Below are 20,222 nucleotides of genomic sequence, written 5' to 3'. Positions count from 1 at the left end.
ATGGATTGATGAAGATGTTGAACCGATTGCAATGGAGCTTGAACTGTGTTTTGAAGGAAAAACAAGCGGAATAACTCAAGTAACTTTTCAAAAACAATTAAATCATGTTGATGCGACACTCAAAATGCAAAGTCCTATAGCAGTATTTTCCAGATGTTCCAACGAACTGCCACCAGTTACGATCAGCGGCAAATGCTCTGTGGTGCATGACTTACCTCTTTATGATTATAGCCACTGTTTGTCATAATACGTATTTTCAACTTCATTTTAATTTTTTAAAGGTGAATATGGAATGGATTTTGAAATAATTTCTAATGAAATTGGAATGATATAGAACTATAATCTTAATACACAATGTTAGTTAAACTGTTTATTGATATTTTATGTTGGATAAATATTTATATTTGTAATATTATATTGTAATATTATAATGGATATATCTAAAATATTTATTTATAACCTGCTTTGCAATTTTTCGTTTCAATAGAATTATTTATTAATTATTATTTATAATTTCGACTTCATTGGCCATTTTCTTTTCAAATTATTTTAGTTAAGTAAGTTATTTAATCTAAGGAACTGCTGTAAGCTAATTTATAAAAATTGTGTGGATTAAAATTTCTAGTATTTGTGATTAAACATTTTGTTCTGGCTAAAGGTTTTGTTATGCTGGCCAAAAAATGCCCACTAAAAGTTAAAATAGTCGTAAACAATAAACCTAGAGCGTTATTTTTTGTATTTTAAACATGTTTAATCTATAAATCTGTTTGTTATAATTATAACGCTACTATTTGAAAAGAGAATATCTATGTCTCTCTCATAAAAATAATCCAATTAATATATACATTTCTAACAACTATAATGGCTAATAATGAATGCATTGAGATGATTGTTATGAATATTTCATAACAAAATAACTACACACAACACACACGTGCAGCTTCTCAAAATTTAATAAACAAATGTTAGAAATGGAATAAACATTTATTTGAAATCGCTTAAGAGGGAGTTACGTCCGTTATGTATATCATAATTCTATATAAATAGAGAATCTATTTTATTTATAATATATAAACGTATTTTACCTTGATATCCTCTGAGTTCCTTCTTTCGCGCTTTTTCCTCTTTTAGTCGTCTTTTTTCCGCTGCCTTTAAACTTTCTAGTCTTGCAAATTCCCCTAATTGTTGGCTATAACGGCCATACATCTGAAATAATAAAGTGAAATCGTCAATCATCAACAATAAACATACTTATTAATAAAACGATATAATTGAAATATACTTAACTGGAAAACTGTTTCATTTTCATATGGATTTAATATGAGATATATTGAAAGAGATTGACGTATTTCTAAATGTGATTGAAGTACTAGCAATAAATCTTGGTATATTCTATGAATAACTATTTCTAATACTTACGTAAATACACAAATAAATCTATAGTAGCACTAAGCTATTTTTAACTGATAGAAAATAATTAAACGCTCTGTGTGTATTTACATTGGATCGTTAGTTAAATTGTGCTCTTGACTAAAGTTAATTGGAAATAGTGTTTAAACTTTTGAAGATTTTCTAATTTTATACTATTTTATTTGGAGAATTGAAGATATGTCATATGTAAAATCAGTGTAAAATTTACAGATCTCTTGAATCTAATTAACTTAAATTATTCATTTAAAACTGATACCACTTTTATGAATATCCAGTTTAATATTTAATTAATCTAAAATTTGATATTCCTTTATATGAATAAACACGTTTTACTTGTATTATTGAGTTATTGAGTACATACATGGAATGCATTCGATACCAATTACTTTTACTATTTTATTTGAGGTAATTCGTTGCTAAACATATTAAACTTTTTAAGAAACGTAAGGTAATGCTTTTTCATCTTATTCCAATTGTTAATATGAGTCGAGCGATTTTGGACGAAAATATAAGTAAGACTATAACAGTAAGACTTATATACCAGCCTAGCAGTTGGTGAATCAACTACCTCCAAAAGTTTACATGAGCAGCGAACGATCCAAAAGGGGATAAAACGGTTACCAGACAAAAATACCATTTCGATGTTGAAACATGGTGTTTCATTGCTTGATAAGAAAAAAAATGAAAAGTTTTCTGTAGTATATTGTGATTGATGTGAAAAAAGTGAATCTACTCTCCAGGTGAGCTATCCACATTGACAATGAAGCAGATTATTCGTAGCCATAAAATGTTTATGCATATGGTAGTTTCAGTACAGTTTAGTAGTATTATGTAGCTGGTCAATCCGCATGAAATTGTTACTGCGGATATAGCTTAGCGAGAAAACAGACCTTCATGTCATCCTCCCCCCAGAGTTGTGAAGGATACGCTGTGGAAGATCGAACGACAAGTTCTATCGCATTCAGCGTGCTCCTCAGACAAATTAAGAAGTTAAATACGTTTTGTAAGTTAAGTTTCTTTAGAATGACATATGACACTGAATATATGTGTGAAAGATGGAAAACACTTTAATAATATGTTAATTCATGTTCTTATTGATATAAAGTAATAAAACAGGCGAGAACGTTGGTATATACATTAGAAACAATTCATAGCTATTAAGGAATTTTACAGTTTATTTTATATTTGAAAGTATACGGTCTCGTAGACGATTACATAATAAACAGTACGAACGACAATAACAAAAATAAACATTTTATAGGTTAGCTTTATAATTTCGCACATTAATTTGTTATCATATCATCAGTTCTCAGTATCAAAGACCTCAGTATTAATGTACTAGACAAAATTATCTTTATCAAAAAGATAGACATATACCGTATAATCATATGACTGGTTATAAATATTTAAGCAAGGAATCATATGCTTTTCCAATCCATAAATTAGTCGATGATCATAATCGTTTTACACTTATAATCTACTTTTAAACCGATTTAATTTAAGATAAGAAAATATTTGTGTCATATTCCTAAGGTAGCAGGCAACACAAAATACATTAGAAACAGTTTATTTTTGCTAGATATTAATATATATATTAGGTTATATTGATATTAAAATATTTGTTTTGATAATTTGTGGTTATAATCGAGTCCATTAAAAATTTTTAATTTCTAATTTTTTTATATAAACTAAACAAAATCGAATCACGATTATTTTGAACTACTACTACACCGATTGGAAAATAAGATTTTTTTTTCATAATAAAACTAATAAAACTGGATTAAGCATTTATAGCATCTTTCACTTTGGTATCCCTAATTCGATTTATGATTTCACTCACACCCAGCAATATTATCTCTGGATTATAGCCAATTGAAAAAAGTTTCATTAATATAGAAATTGATTATAGAAAACTATTGAAATTTTAATTGTGACTTGGTAACTATTTTAGTAACATTAAACTTATATTTATATCATGCGTTTGACATATAATAATCTATTTGTTGATGTTGTTAATATTGGGTGTTTGTATGTACTCTAAATATAATTTCTATTTAAAAAGGCGTTTATTGAGAAAAATTGGTAGAATTATAAAAATGGCAAAATATTTTTCATAATTTTTTAGAACTTTTGTATTTTTTATAACGACACATACCGTCTCGAAAGAACGCTATTGGTGCATCAGCTATACAACTGTCGACTTTTTAACATTTTGAATCTGTGAGACGCTTAGGCTTAGTTCAGTGTGATCTGAACTATGGCCATGGATATTCCACTTCGGAATCGATATGATTAACTTCTCTGGACTAACCAGTAATGTTTTGGTCTTGGTATTGTCTTAGTAGATTCTATTTTCATATGCAGTCACAAAACTCTACAGAAAATTTTGTGTATTTTGTGTCGCAAGCAATGAAGCCATGATGTTGCAACGGTTCAAGATGACATTTTTGGTTATTTCTTGTAGTAGCCATTTCCCTTTTTTTTATTTATCCCAGTGCATGTAAATGCTTGGAGACAGTTGATTTATCAGCTCTTCAGCCGTCGGAAAGAGTGTTGGAGCTGGGTTTTCGTCCATTAAATCTTACATTTCATTATATTCGAATTTTTTGCTCTTCTAGGTCGTTCTTGATCACATACATCATCAAAATCACACTTTTTAAGTCGTTAAAACGAATACCGACAATTATGCGTAATTACCTAACAATCTAAAGTGTTTGATGGGCTTCGGCAAAAGATCTCTTCCAATCAAAGAGTTAAAATAAAGAGTGTCGAAGATGCAATTATAATCTTTTCATTATCGTCTGTGTTTACTAAATAGCTCCGTAATACGCACTATTAATAAAAACCGTTATGATGCAGATTACCATCGAATTTAACAGTTAGGTTAGGTTTTTAATATTTGTTTATATTAACAGTGCACATTCACCAATAAATATCGGTAATGAAAATACGTACAAACTCTTAAAATATATTGTAGATTACCTTCTGATTGTGATTTCTGTTACCATGTACCAACTTCTGCTACTAAACCCTTAGCAAATATTTTCGCTTAATCTATACTAAATCTAGGTAGCTAATAAGCTAAAAATAAACATAAGGTGGCCGTAATGTCAATTCCATCAATATTTTATGTTTCATATTTTATATAATCACAAGAAATTACACTCAGAAATTGGGGTAACCGCGATGAGATCCGAGAAAAATGGGTTTTCTGGGTACGATAGTCAAACTATTAGTCGTTTTGAAGACTTTTATTAGTCTGAGTTGCTGCAATTTGACATCGATGGTTACTTTTTATCTAGACGTATTAAGAAATAAACGAATTGATGGAAATCGCTTGACTACCATATATATTATGATTATAATGTCATATATGAAGTTACTATTAGAAAATGTAAAAATATAAGTGGCAAACATCAAAAGACGAGATCTTTATTAAGACATTTACGTCCAAAAAATTTATTGAAATAATAAATATATTTAATCGTAAAACGAAAAATAAATATTTCTTTATAGATTTGGATTGTAACACTAAAAGACGTTAAAAAATAAGCAGCCTAAAAATATTTGTGAAAAATAGATGTGATAAATTTTTAGAAATTAGTGAATCCTAATGATAAGGGAGTAGCCAATGTTTATAATGAAACTAAAAAAAGAGATAAGTTAATAATACACACAAAACATGAAAATTAAGTTTGTATTACCACCTTTGACAATTTAACATAACAATTAGAACTTCACTATTATTCACTCATTCACTGAATATTCCTTATATCATTATACCGCTTGATTATAATTAGTGATAATTTTGTGAAAACTTCTGCTTTTAAGTGTTCTTATTTGCTAATTAGATTAGATCAATTTATTGAGTTGCTACGGATTTAATGAATATTAAGCAGGATTATGCGCCAATATAATTAAATATTTTTAATCCTGTTATTGTGTGTGTTTTTAAGTTAACAAGTATTCATGTACGTAAATTGAAATATTCTTAAAATATAAAATAGTCAACGCTGACGTCTATGAATTATTAACATCTTCAAATATTTGGATGAAAAAACCTATATACCCAGAAAAAAAAGCCGATATGTGATACTATTAAAATCTGACATTAATCATGAAATGTTGCTTAATTATTCACTATAATGTTTCTAGAAGGAATAAAGTCACAAAGACATTAAAGTATTAACGTAACTTTCTTACAAGTAGATTTATACATAAGAAGCACATATTTAACACCTTCATATATTGATTGGTAAATAAATATTGTTTAAAAATAACACATTTTAAATAATTAACAAGAATCAGGGTTCAGCGGAGAAGTTATACCTAAAAGAACAATATATTAGCGGTTTCTAGAAGAGATAAATGACGTCCAGGAGCTATTACCAATTGTCTTTGAATTAATGAATCTTATACGTAATTATTCCCCAAATAATTACTCTCCTAGTTTATGCGATTTTAAACTAATCCTTGTGATTTAAAAAAAAATAATTGAATTAAAATTGTTACTATTAGTATTTCTTTGTTCACTGATAATACAGTTTACTCATATATTAGTTTCCTTTTTTTGCTGTTGAATTTTACTTCCTTTCTCTAATTTTTCATCATTTTTGTCGTTCTTGTCTTGTGCTATAGAATATAAGTATTTGTCTTGGCTGCATTTTCCTGTTTCTCATTAGAATGTTTATTAGATCTGATATAAAGATTTTGTTGGATTTTTATTTTTAACCCTTGTAGTTTGTTTTGTTTTACATTTCATTTGCTCTTTAACTAACATTCTTTGGTATTACCCAAATGTTGATTTGTATCATGATATGGTATTATACTGAGTATAATTTAAACTATTAACAAATTTGAAGTAATAAAGTTATTTGTTTGAAAAGGGCGAGAATATTCAAAAATATATACAATACTAAATTAAGAGTGCATAGAAACCTTACTAAAGTACTTTGATATTCTTCCTCCTGTGGTGGAAATGGATAAAAAGCCAATTGTTCTGAATGCCCAGCTTTTTTCTTTTTCCGTAGGAATTTCTCAAAATCCTCCCAGTCTCTGTCTGTAGCTTCCATATCATGTTCATCCGCGAAAGTGTCAGATGGTTGATCCATTGCGACACGAGTAATTCAATTTCAATATGCTACGAAATCGATTGCAATCTCAACACTATTGTCTTGGATGTCTGTATTTATATTTATAATATTTAATTAAGTAATATACCCTCTTTTATAAATGTAAAAATAATTTTATGTATATCACACACATAATATTTTAAAATAGTGTATTTTAAAGAGCTTTTATGGATTTAATTGCATTATCCTATTGTATGTTAACTGTTAACCATTTAGTAATACATGTAAATATATTTGAATAATTCTGATTATATTAATTATTATATTAATTTTTATTCATTAATGAAAAACTGCTTTCATTTGAAAAAGAAAACAATGAGATTAAGAATAGAACTCAGTGAGGTTATGAGGAGTTAATATTAAAGAACCTTAAAACATTTTTTATGGAGAATCTGAAAGATCAGCGTGCGAAAAAACAACTAAACGAAGTAATATAGATGTAAAACATCTGACTACTTTACTTGAAGTTGGAATGGATGTAGTGATTAATATAAAATTTGACAATAAGCAGACATGTCTCCAAAAAATTACTAAAGCGTAACAGGAATGATTCTGTTCTGGCTTCACTTCATAATTTATAACGAAACATCAATTTATCAAAAACCAAAGAACTATGTTTTCCAAGGAAAAGAAATCTAAGACGACTATATCGGAAATTAACGATGAAAGTAGTCGTGTATACTTTCAAAAGGACTTTTTTGGATTTGGCAAGAACGATACTATTTCAAGAGATTGTATACAGTTATATCCTCACCATGGTAGAGTTCCATTGGTTAGTATAAGAATTGCTTCAAAATCAGATTTTATATTTAGAACTGATATTATAAATAAAAAGATGATAAAGGTTATAAATGATATATAATGAAATAATAGCGCGGCGAAAAAAAGGTTTTATTTTTTAGATACTAAAAATATTTTTCTTGAAAAATCAGGTGGTTACATAATTAGTTTTTACTAATTGAGATAGAAAACTACACATATATTGGTTATCAAATAATTACAACATATTAAACATACAGAATATTACAGCTATCACATTAAAATTATTCCGATGTTAAGAACAATCAAGAACAGGAATTCATCGTGTGATTATCAATGACGACTAAATTTTACACAAGTAAATAACTATAACGTAATACATTATCGTAAGGCATAGGTTAATATATATTTGTTCATTCATCTGGGACAGATACTGTGATTTTACATATATAATATTCATGATGAATATATAATAAAATTATATTGACAAAATAATTTATTACTGAGAAAAATCATTAGATTTTGATGAGGATATTATAATAAATACTGGATACTTGTTGTAGTTTTAAAATTACAAAATGGCCAAGTTACTCAAATTTTATTGATTAATTTATAAAAACATAAAGACAACAGTGTTAAGGATGCTTACACATAAAAACACCAAACATACGCGAGAAAATATGCACCGCTTGCACGATATAAAACAGGACTGAATGGAGCGAATGAACATCTCCGACGGTTACAGCATGAAATTATCCAATTTTCTTATTGGATTTTATTACCAGAGAGCCGCTGTTACACATAAATTAATTTGACATTGGAGATTATCTTTTAAACATTTTACATAAAAAATTTACACGATGAAGATGTTAGTAATTACATTCATTCATCGATTTAACATTTACAATATGCAGTATTAATTGATATGACAGATGATTTGTTATTTACGTTGGTAAGTTAGTATGGCAAAATAAGCAAGGACTTTCGAACACCTTTCGAAACTCTACCAAATTGAACTGCTCTAGAGCTATGTTGTTGTACTAATATAGCATTATATTTCGGTGATGTATGATGTATGAGGTATGATTTGAGTACCTTAAAATTGGTGTACTGTGGCTGTTCTTGACTAATAAAAATGGTTTACATAAATTAGAGAACATTAATAATAATCGTATTCGAGGAAGTAAGAATTATTAATAAGATCTAATGAAATATAATCTTTATTATTATTACAGTTCTTGATATTTGACTATATACAGCGAAGAAAATTCATTGGCTATGTTTATTTTGATCACTTCAGCTGATATTTTGACGTTTTCAATTTAGGAAATCCATGAATGAGTGTTGAGACGTAAATAAATCCAAATGATTAGTACAACATCATACAGTTTAGATAAAACAATAACACATGCTGTTATTTCTTGGTTATTTAACTTCCTGATTTGGTTGTCAAAATTTGTATAATAGAGTTGTTGCAGTAGGAATCTTTTCTGGGGTTTAGTTTACGAATTGGAAAGTAGAGCAATATGCAAGATTCTAAACATTTATTCATATACTAATGAGCGGTATTTTAGATACAAATATTTTGATTTTAAAAAGGTTTATTAGTTTCTACTAAAACGTACCAGTAAATTCAATCGAATCAAAATGGAAAATATTAAATTCGGAAAAAGAGGTAATCATTCGGTTATAAGGTTAAATTATTGATACTCGTTTTCCTGCTTTACTAATAAAACCTAAGGCTTGCTTTGACAAAATTAGTAGTAGTAAAGGGCCCAGTTAATCGTATGTACATACACAGGAACGTGATCTAATGTTGTACTACCAACTTAAGCTTGTGATATGTAAACTAACTCTTCTAAAAATGATACAAAATTATGCAATCAAAAGAAATTAATTAAAAGTTATTGCATTTTTTTTCTGATTCATAATAAAATATTTCATATTTAACTTTAAATATGATAAATAATAATTATAATATTTCATTAACATGACTTAATTTTCAATCTTAATTTCAATTTTAAATCAATAAATCAAGTAAAATGTTTAATTCAAACAGGATTAAGAAACTATTATACACAGTATATAGAAAGAAAATATAGATTACTTTACAAACTAGTTAATATCATTAGCAACATATAAATAGATGAAATGCATACCAAACAATATGGGTGTCAGTTGCAATTATACAATACTTTGTATTTAATGTCATACAAAACATTTATACCAAAATGTTAGTAGAATATAAATAATTTTTATATAAAATGTATATTTAACTGTGAATATCAATATAATAAAAAGCTAATGTCTAAAACTAATGGTGAATTAATCTAAATAAACTATTTAAAGATTGAAGTGACGTAGTTTATACATATTTTACACCATTAAGACAAGTGAAAAATTACTTTCTAAAAGATCCCCTCCCGTTGCTGTTATCTTCTCAGAACAACGTGTATTAGCTTGAAGCAAATTATAAAACATTATACGAGGTATAAATGGAGATGTAATATGTAATAATAATGTTAATTGGCAGATCATCATAATACTTCCGTTAATTAGTGTGGAAGATAGGTTCGTAGGTATTATTATTAACAATAGAAATTATAATATTATCATCTGAGTATTATTTATTTCAAAGTTTTAAAAGATGTTGAATGGTGAAGGTAAAACTATTTAGTGATAACTTGAATTATTTTCCACTCTAGTCTTGTCTTCATAGAAACACTTAAAGTTTTGAACTGCTTAATATATTTGTATTACCCTTTAACTTAAAATATATGTTGTAAAAATAGATAGTAAAAACATTCACTTTAGATCAAGATCTTTTGAGCAAACTCTTTCCATACATCACAATAGGATAGACGAAAATAAATTCTAGGAAGCCATGCTAGTTAAGGGGGACAAAATCCGTAGGCAATATGTTTATTTGAAAAAGCGCCAAGTGTTTTGGCAATTTTAAATTTGATATAATAACGTCTATTCTACGAACGAACTATTTAATTTCTCTCATTTAAAATGTCTCTGTTTGTTTTGGAAATCGACTTTATCTTTAATGTTTTGTATTCAGTAACGACACTGTGTATTAATATTGTCTGTTCGAAATCGTATGTTGGAAATGTTTACATGAGTTTCAATAATGAAGGAATATTAAAATTCAATTTACCCATGCCGAAAAAATGAACATTTCCGACAAGGAAAGAGATATTATTATTTTGTTTTTAAGTAATTGATTACATGAAATAACCACCATTTTTTACTTGATTCTCTGGACGTGGTCTTTTAATTATAACTCCTTGTGGCTTACAATAGATATCCTAGATAGAGAGTTATTCAACTCTTATTAATAAGTAAAAATGGACCAATTTGTCAAGATTTATGTGGGAAAGTGATAATCTCCCCTATAGCAGACATTTTGAAGATTGTTAGAATCTCTGAAATATTGGAAAAAGGGGGTAAAGTTGTATAATAGTTAGATATATCCATTTAATGAAAAATATTGCGAAAATATTCAATTTTGTATCTTTTTGATTATGTCTGATTTAGAAAATGTATAGATCATTTATTTACTGTGTGCTAATATGAACTAGAGTTTCATGTGACTGTAAAGTGAGATATACAAATGGGAGCAACGATAAAGTGAAAATAAATTTGAAGATATATATATTTACTATTTCTGTAGATCAAAAAATGTACATAGTGAAGAAATGAATTATTAGTTCTTATAGAATGGTATTATTATAAATAGATTGTTATGATATTTTAGCAGGAGTTCAAATAATTGATTATAATTAAAAAATAATTATTAGTATTAATATTAAAAAATAATAATGTAAGTTAATGTTGGTATAATTTTAGTTAATTATAACTTTTTTAAAGAGAATTATCTATTCGTAAATATGTAAAATATTAAGTAAACAATCGAACTTAATTAAAATTTGATGGTTTTGATTAATTTTCTACATAAAATATCAGTTTTTCATTTAGCTTTATTCACTTATTCAGAGGCAAATCATTGAAAAATATTTATTTCGTTAGTCTTGTTATTTGATTTGATGAAATCTACTGCTGATAATCTGCTGCCTTCATGCCCACCAAACACTAGGAATTTATGCTGATGCTGTTCCGTCATATTCTCAGTGTCATGTCATGCTAGTTTGTATTTCTATAGTTAGTTTCTAAGTTAATGAAGTCCTAAGACAATGAGTTGTCTACTGTACGAAAACCCAGCTCAAACTCTCAAGGAACTTAACAATTAAGTTTAAATGGGATGCGAAACATCCAAATGGAATAAAAATACTTCTCACCAAATACTCACACCAAATTATTGAAAATACTACTTTGAACTGTTTCAACATCACTACCTCATGACTTGCTAGGTAAAAACGAAGAGTTTTCTTTAATGTATAATGATTGGTGATGGAAAGTGGATCTGATACGACAATCCCAAGTGAAAAGTTCATGGGTCAGTTCAGCAAAACCATCAACATCGACGTAGAACCGGAATTCTCGTTGACATAAAGTGTTGATATGGTGAGATCAAAGTGTAGTATATTACAAGATGCTAAAAGCGAATACAGCTATACCCACTATACATAGCACCTTCTGATTGCCATTTTTTCAGATTCATGCAGAATGACTAGGCAGGAACACGGTTTATAAACGCTGAGAAAGTGTGAAAATGATTGGATTGGGTCGATTTCAAACCCATTGTATCCCAAACTGCAACAAAATTATAGAAAATGATAGAGAATATTTTATATATAGCGCAATTTTCTCAATAAATGTCTTTTTACAGTAAAATAATTGTCAGGATTAATGCAAACACTTAATACAGCAGTATTAGAGCTCTTGCCCTTAAGATGCAAAATGTAGCGCGCATGGATTGTTTTAGGTCAATAAACTCAGCACCAATCAATCAAGATACTTTACCTAACCCAAAGAGTAATAGTTAAAATATATAAAATTAATTATTGTTTGAAATACAATATATATTATATACCTGATAACTTACATTTATAAAAAAAACTTACATTAAATTCGAAGACTAGAGAGTTTTGGGAATACCATTCTTCAAACAGAACCATTTTGAATGATAATGAGACAAATTTTTGCGGACAAATCGATCACGCTTGCCGTTCGTTTAGAAGTGAACTGAACTCAATTTGTTATTATTTTGTTTATATTTTTCTTATCTGAACAAGCTATCGAATGTCTTAATCACCAGACTATATTTGGTTTAAAAAAATTCTCATTATGTTGTAAATCTGCTGTAACATCTTTTAATATTAAAAATTAATTTATTATTATTAATTATTTTATATAATATTTTTTCACTTATTAGTATTGTTTAGTAATTTTCTTTTGAGAAATATATGTTGTTTACAACTTAATAACATGACATATAAAAATGAAATACTCATGACAGATCTATGTCATATATTTATGTTTTAAAAGTATCGTATGCTATATTACGTCAATTCTTTTAAGTACCTCAAAATTAATCCATATTCCCGTCTCTCTTAAATGATGATATAATACTAAATAAAAGTGAATACTCACCAAAGTATTTTGATATCCCAAGCCATATTTTTCATTGTTTTTGCCATCCCATACATGGATGTCATCCTCCATTGTGGAACACAGTAAAGTTTCTTATCTCCGATACAAAATATGTCTCTTGATTTCAAATAGCCGTAAAAGCTATATTTTCGTGTTTTCTTGTTTTGTCCTTATGTTTATAGTTTATTTTCTTTTAAATCTGAAATAAAAAAATTGATTTAATTTACGTATAACATTACGTAACATTTTAATTAACAAATAATTCTATTAACAAAGAAACTAAAACCAAGCTGTATGGAATAGATCAACAGCGAGTGATTAGAATAAATTCTTGCAAATGTCAGAATTAAATATTGTTGATTAATTTTTGAATTAAATCAGAATTAATATCACCACTCTATATAAGAGTAACAAAAGAAGACTTTATTCCTTCGTATAATTGAAACGCAGTATTCTCTACGGATATGGATGTTTCACGCTTAAATAGACAATCACACATATCTTTACCTAAAGAAATTCGAATATGTGACGTCTTAGTTAAGAAGTAGCTTATTTTGAAAAACACTAAAGTCAACACTATATGAAAACATAAAGAGATATATAGGTATTATACATATTTATATCAATGTCTATGTTAAACATATTTCTTTCATGTGTAATATTAAAAAAAAGTATAAGAAACACATTGTCAAACGAGTTTAAAAAATGGAGTTTATCTAAACTACTAAATATTTTAAAAATTGATTTAAGACGCGTTTATTGAGCTAAGAACTTGGCAAATGAATACCAAGGAATTCCATAATATGTTAGCCAAATTTTAAAACCATTGTTTACATGCATTATTGAATTACATGTTGGCAAAATTTTAAATTGTTTTGAATTATTGTGACCTACTGTCATACTGTTTGAAGCATTTCTGATATATATTGTGTGGAATTTCGGCATTTCTCCAAATACTTTTTGTGTTTTTATTAGACTTAATTGCAATATAATGAATTAAAACAATAATTTTGCTGTCTGAAAATTTATAAAAACTGTAAAAACTAAAAATAATATATTGTAATTTTTTATTGTCTTAAAAAACTGCTAAAAAATTCTAAGTTTGTTATTCTATTTATATTAGATATAGACTACCATAAGATGACGAAAGAAGTTAGAATTGTAGGGGCATTGAAAATATTTTTAAGAAATTGCAAAAATGCTCTATAAACCAGACAGAGCAGATTAATGGTCAGCAAAGATTTACAGCTTATAGCTTTATTTCTTAAAGCTTTTTTAATTGCCCTCTATAATTGCTCAAAAATGGCTTAATCAATCGTTTTGAAATTTTAATGATAATGTTGGTACATATATAGAAAAAATCAAAATTAATTTATATTTAACATTTATATGTTATATTATGTTAAAATTAACATTACCACCAAATAACTATACATATGGGTTTTAGTTATGACAACATCTTGCATTTATATTGTCCCTTCCATTTTACCAGTTCGGTTTTATCTAGATTTATCTAGACTAGGGTAGTTCTACATATATTGCTTAACGTATGCTCCAAATCTTCAATACTCGCCATTAAGACTACCAAGTGCCGAATGACCCACTAAGAAATCATCCTAGAAAACATCCGGTCTTACCAGCTTGATTGGAATAGTCTTCTTTGAGGATTTTACATGGACAAACGCAAGTACAAATAATCACAAAAATGTATAAGCATGAGTAGGCAGGCCGTCCTGCCACCTCGATCACTCTAGCTCCAAGCTGTCGAAACTATACAAAATACACAGGACTAAAAATAATATAAACATTTCAGCTGGATTAAGATCCAGCAATAAGCTCAAAACAATTTCGTTTTATGTGGTCTGTCTCATTATTAATCTTCAAATGATCAAAAGATCAAAGCTAAAGAATGCTCTTCTAAAGAAGAGCCTTATATTTTCTTTAATAAAATGTTAGATATACATACATGGGTAGACCAAATAATAAGTAAATATAGATTATATAGAATAAGACAATATGCTAAATCTTGTTGCCCCAACCGTGGAGAAACAACCTTCCCGTTTCAATTAAACGTGAAATTCGCATCAAAAATGGTCTATACAGATTAGCTCGATTCACCCTCGATCTTGCAGACAAAAGGGAGGCGGACAGAGCATGCAACAGGGTCAGGGAGGCCATCTCGACCTGGTGAGCGATGAAATGGAACTCATTTCTCGCGAACCAAAGACTGGACGCCCTTAATTTCTGCTGTGTTTCCAAATGCATCGTGGGGTAGACGCATAATGTCTTGCCCCTCTTAATTGGCAAACTTCATTAGCTCCATCATGAGGCTGCAAAATTTTCCGGCGTCTTGGAATCACGTACATATAGCGGTTATTCCCAAGAAAGGAGCAAAATCATCTCCATCTGATTACAGGCCCATCAGCCTTTTCAGTGCCCTTTCGAAGATTGTCGAAAGGGTAATACTCTAAGCTCTCCACTTTTTCATAAAGCAAAACAACATCATTCCTGATGAACAATTGGTAATTCGTGCTCACCATACATCCGTCCATCAGGCTACCCGTCTGGCCACACACATCCATCACGCTCTTGACGAACGTAAAATGATTGGAGCAATACTTCTGGACTTAATCAAAGCCCTCGGCAAGGTCTGACACGACGGTTTGATTGCAAAGTGCATGCGGCTAGACATCCCAGAAGGCATAACCGCTCTTATCAATTCCTACCTATCGGACAGATTTTCCCAGGTCAAGGTAAGGGAAACACTTTCCATTCGAAAACAAATCGACGCTGGCGTACCTCAAGGTTCCCCGCTGGCCCCAGCCTTATTTAACCTCTTTATTTCAGATCTGCCGAGAAAAGAGCACATTGACGTCGCGTTTTACGCTGACGACACTGCTTTCTTCACGGCCGCTAGGTTGGAAGTTACAATTCATGAACGTTTACAGAAGCAGCTCGATCATATGGTCAATTGGTTCAAATTCTGGAGGTTGCAAATCAACCCCCTGAAAACACAGGCCATCATTTTCCATAAGAAGCGTTACGCACTGCGCGTCTCGCAACTTAAAATCGACACCGCAATAATTCCATGGCTAGATAACGTCACGTACCTAGGTCTTCACTTCGACCGGCGGTTCCGTTGGCATTCCCGAATCCAGAAAGCAATCCAAAAAGTTTCGGGGATAGCAAACCTGCTATCTTCTCTGATCTGCCCTTCTAGCAGACTTCCCATCTCCATCAAATGCTTATTTTACAAGATGTTAATTCTGTCCATACTCCTCTACAGATCTAATGCCTTCAATTTTGTTAAACACAAGCAGGTGAAAGGGCATCAAGGTTTCCAAAATAAGCTACTCAGGAGAATCTTAAACGCTCTATGGTTTGTCAGAATTAATCAAATCCATAGGGAAACTGACACTCCAGAAATCAAGCACTTCATATCTCAATCATTCTACAAACAACAACTCAGCTCAAAGTCTTCTGAAAATGCTCTTGTTTGCGAGCTGATCGACATGCTGGGAGTTTAGCATCGCGTCACCGCTAACTTCCCCATTTTCCAGGCTAAAACCTCATCCGTCCCTGCAGTTATAACTTTTGCCCTCTTACGACAGTATCCAGTCGTGTTTTTACTCATGTTCGCGATAGTTTCACTATCTGTTATTTCGCCGGGTCCTCGTGCCCAAAAATGGCTATCCGATTAGCGGGTGTCATATCCTCAAATTTAATGCAGTAGCAGTAGTCAGTCATGTGTTAGACCATAACAAAAAAAAGTAAATCTTGTTGCTTGCCTGCTGCCTACAGTCAAACATGAGGAAGTTCTTTTATGATTTTGGGCAGCATATTGTGGTATTATACAGGTTATAAACCGGCAAACATTATTTCAGCCCTTTATTTTGATAAATTTTAAGTCGCTTCGTAATATATCATATTACTTTATTTGAAAATGACGAAAACAATAAAATTTGTAGCTCAACTGTGAATAACTCACTATGAATATATTTCTGCTTCTAAAATTATTTTGTTGTTCGCTACTCTTTCCGCAGTTATTTCTTCTTGTGTTTGTCTCAAAAAAGGACTTTAAAACCAAGTAAACATCTTGTATTAGTGTATTTTTCTTTACGGGATTAAATCATTACAGTGAAAGGATAAAATGATGAGAACACCTTGCATGTACACAATATATGTTACATTTATTAATAAGATGTTGAGCCACCATTTACTTTTAAAACAATTACAATTCTTCGAGAAATAGATTAGTAGAGTGCCTAAATAGTTTCCAATGGAATTTTGTCTCATTTTTGTAGAAAACTACTCTTTACTCTTTGCTCTGAAACTGCTGAAAGGCTGATTTGGAGATTAGGGATGCAGAAAAAATATCGATATATTGATATAACGATATTTACTGAAAAAAAATATCGATATTTTTTGCTAGATATATCGATATTTTATAAATATTTTTTTCACCCCTACTTCTCGAACCAAGACTGAATATTTTAGCTGTGTGTATTATATATATATTATATTAGAATATATATATATATATATATATATATATATATACTATATATTAGAATATATAGTCTATTCAAAGTTTTTTTAGTAATGCATCATGGATATTTGTGACGTTGAAATATTGCGATGTTGCCGCATTAATTGTGAGTTTTAGTTCAGATTGACTTTGACATACAAAAAAATTCTAACCTAAATAAAATTATTGAACAAAAATATTATGAAATATAATTTATTTTAACATTATACTATATCTGAAAACTAACTTAATTATACAGCCACAATAATTTATAGCTAAGAGTTAAAATCTCTTATCACTATTGCTTTCAAGAAATTTCCGGACGCCCGAAAAATTGTAAACGTAATATTTTTTAGCTTGGTTACTATATATAAACAATATATATATATATATATATATATATATATATATATATATATATATATATATATATATAAATATATATATGTTTATATATATTTAAACCTTCCATTCCGGTTACCATAAAAATATAATCCGTATATAAAATTCGCATGATTAATGTGAAAGGTTTATGTAGTGCGAAAAAATGCCATCGATAAGATGGATCTTCTAGCGATTCCTCTTTCGAATCATCGATAAGATTAAAGGCTTCGGATCTCGTGGTTTTGACGATGTGTCAAGGATTAACGGGCGATTTGCGAAAAGATTTACATTTTATGGATTGGCGTTAAACGTTTATAGTATTGTAAAATGTGTACGCATCACCCATCATACATATTATAACCTTTTGTGTTATACAGTTATTATGGCTAATACTTATATTACCTTACCACAATAAATTTGTGTGTGGTGAAAATATAAAATTACAGTTAATGATTTTAATAGCTTAATTTCATATAATACTACTGCGTTTATTAGATGACCCGGTGAATTTCGTATCATCTAACAAGTCAATTGAAAAGTCTCCGGTCTGACACATAGATGGCGCTACTGGAATTTAATCTGTAACGACCTTGAGGCTTGTCGAATTTTACATAGTGGAATAACGGTCTACAAAATACCCAGAAATGTAATACCAGATGTTGAACACAGGCGAGATGCCAGCAACGCCAACTAGAACCCGATAACGAATAGCTGGCAACCCCGAGACGTTTATCTGGGATGTTATTGAAGGGTATTTCCAATGATTCAGTAACCGACCATCGTTTGGTTTAGACGTGCCACCATCGACTGCCCAAGCCTCATCACCAGGAAACACCGTTGCCATCCGTTTTATCTATTTTGTATTTTCCACATTTTTATATCACTTCAATAAATAACATAATGTAAATACTATTGTTTCATTTCGTTTTACCTCCATTCACCGAGCTATATCATTTACCCTAAAGATCCACATTTTTTTAGTTAGACCTAACCCTCAAAAGATGGGTGTAGAAATTGATTTGACAGCTGTCGGATCGTTAGTTTGTGAATTATAACATATTGAGTGAAGCAACTTTTGTAATTGTGATAAAAATGGATAAAAAGGAATTTCGCGTGTTGATAATATATTGCTTTAAAAATACAGTTGAAGTAAAAACTTGGCTTGATGCCGAGTTTCCGGATACTGCCCCAGGAAAATCAACCATCAAGGATTGGTATGATAAGTTTAGACGTGGTGAAATGAGCACCGAAGACGGTAAACGTAGTGGACGACCAAGGGAGGTTGTTACCGCAGAAAACATTAAAAAAATCCACAAAATGATTTTGAATGACCGTAAATTGAATGAAATAGCAGACAGTTTAAAGATATCAAGTGAACGTATACATCATATCATTCACGAATATTTGGGTATGAAAAAGCTCTGTGTAAAGCGGGTGCCGTGCGAGCTCACTTTTGACCAAAAACAACGACGAGTTGATGATTCGGAGCAGTGTTTGAAGATGATCAAGCTTAATAAACCCGAGTTTTTGCATCGATATGTGACAATGGATGAAACATGGCTCCATCATTTCACTCCGAAGTGCAATCAACAGTCATCTGAGTGGACTGCATACGATGAACCCGCTCCAAAGCGTGGGAAAATGCAACATTCGGCTGGCAAGGTTATGGCGTCTGTATTTTGGGATGCGCATGGAATAATTTTCATCGACTAACTTGAAAAATTAAGGACCATCAACAGCGACTATTAGATAATGATATTGAACCGTTTGAAAGACGAAATAGCCGAAAAACGGTCGCATTTGAGGAAAAAGAACGTGCTGCTTCACCAAGACAATGCACCGTGTCACAAGTCAGTGAAAACGATGGCAAAAATCCATGAATTGGGCTTCTAAGTGCTTCCTCATTCACCGTATTATCCAGGTCTGGCCCTCAGCGACTATTTCCTGCTCTCAGATCTCAAAAGAATGCTCGTTAGGAAGAAGTTTTCGTCGAATGAAGAAGTGATCGCCGAAACTGAGACCTATTTTGAAGCAAAGGAAAAATCGTGCTACAAAAATGGTATCGAAAAGTTGGTGGGTCGCTATAATCCATGTATCCCCCTTGAAGGGAATTATGTTGAATAAAAAAAACCAAGAATAAAAAAAACCAATTTTAGCAAAAAAATTTGTTTTACTATGGTAGGCCACGGACTTTTCAATTGACCTCTTAATATACAGAACATTGCAATACTATTTTCGATGAAAGTCATTTTGACATATGTCAGTTGATTTATATGTTACAGTTAATAGTTACAGCTATACAGGTATCATCACGGACTTCCTCATTACCGAATTTAAGTGGGATTTAACACTGCTAAATAGTTCTCTTTGGGATATGTAAACTTGCTAGCCTACATCAAAAAGCTAAATCGCCTCATCATTATTGACAT

General features: G+C 30.1%; 1 protein-coding gene across 15 annotated transcripts in view; it reads right to left on the bottom strand.

Annotated features, from left to right (window-relative positions):
• The window catches only part of ClC-a (chloride channel protein 2), a 107,396-nt gene that overhangs the window by 12,318 nt on the left and 74,856 nt on the right, over positions 1-20,222 (bottom strand). For 9 of the 15 annotated variants that reach the window (XM_076398404.1, XM_076398401.1, XM_076398409.1 and 6 more), the window contains exons 3-4: positions 12,882-13,080; positions 1,086-1,206 (exon numbers count right to left, since the gene is read on the bottom strand). In XM_076398404.1, the coding sequence (XP_076254519.1) occupies positions 1,086-1,206; positions 12,882-12,953 (193 nt within the window). In that variant the 5' untranslated portion in view covers positions 12,954-13,080. Of the gene's footprint in view, positions 1-1,085; positions 1,207-6,374; positions 6,614-7,971; positions 8,054-12,352; positions 12,457-12,881; positions 13,081-20,222 lie in introns of those variants that run through there. The other 6 variants (XM_076398394.1, XM_076398396.1, XM_076398398.1 and 3 more) reach the window with 5 other exon arrangements.

This window comes from Rhynchophorus ferrugineus, unplaced genomic scaffold (genome assembly GCF_030347505.1).
Source record: "Rhynchophorus ferrugineus isolate W39M unplaced genomic scaffold, kcgeb_rfMv2 rfM3, whole genome shotgun sequence".
NCBI lineage: Eukaryota > Metazoa > Arthropoda > Insecta > Coleoptera > Curculionidae > Rhynchophorus > Rhynchophorus ferrugineus.
This window is presented reverse-complemented; position numbering and strand designations above follow the sequence as displayed.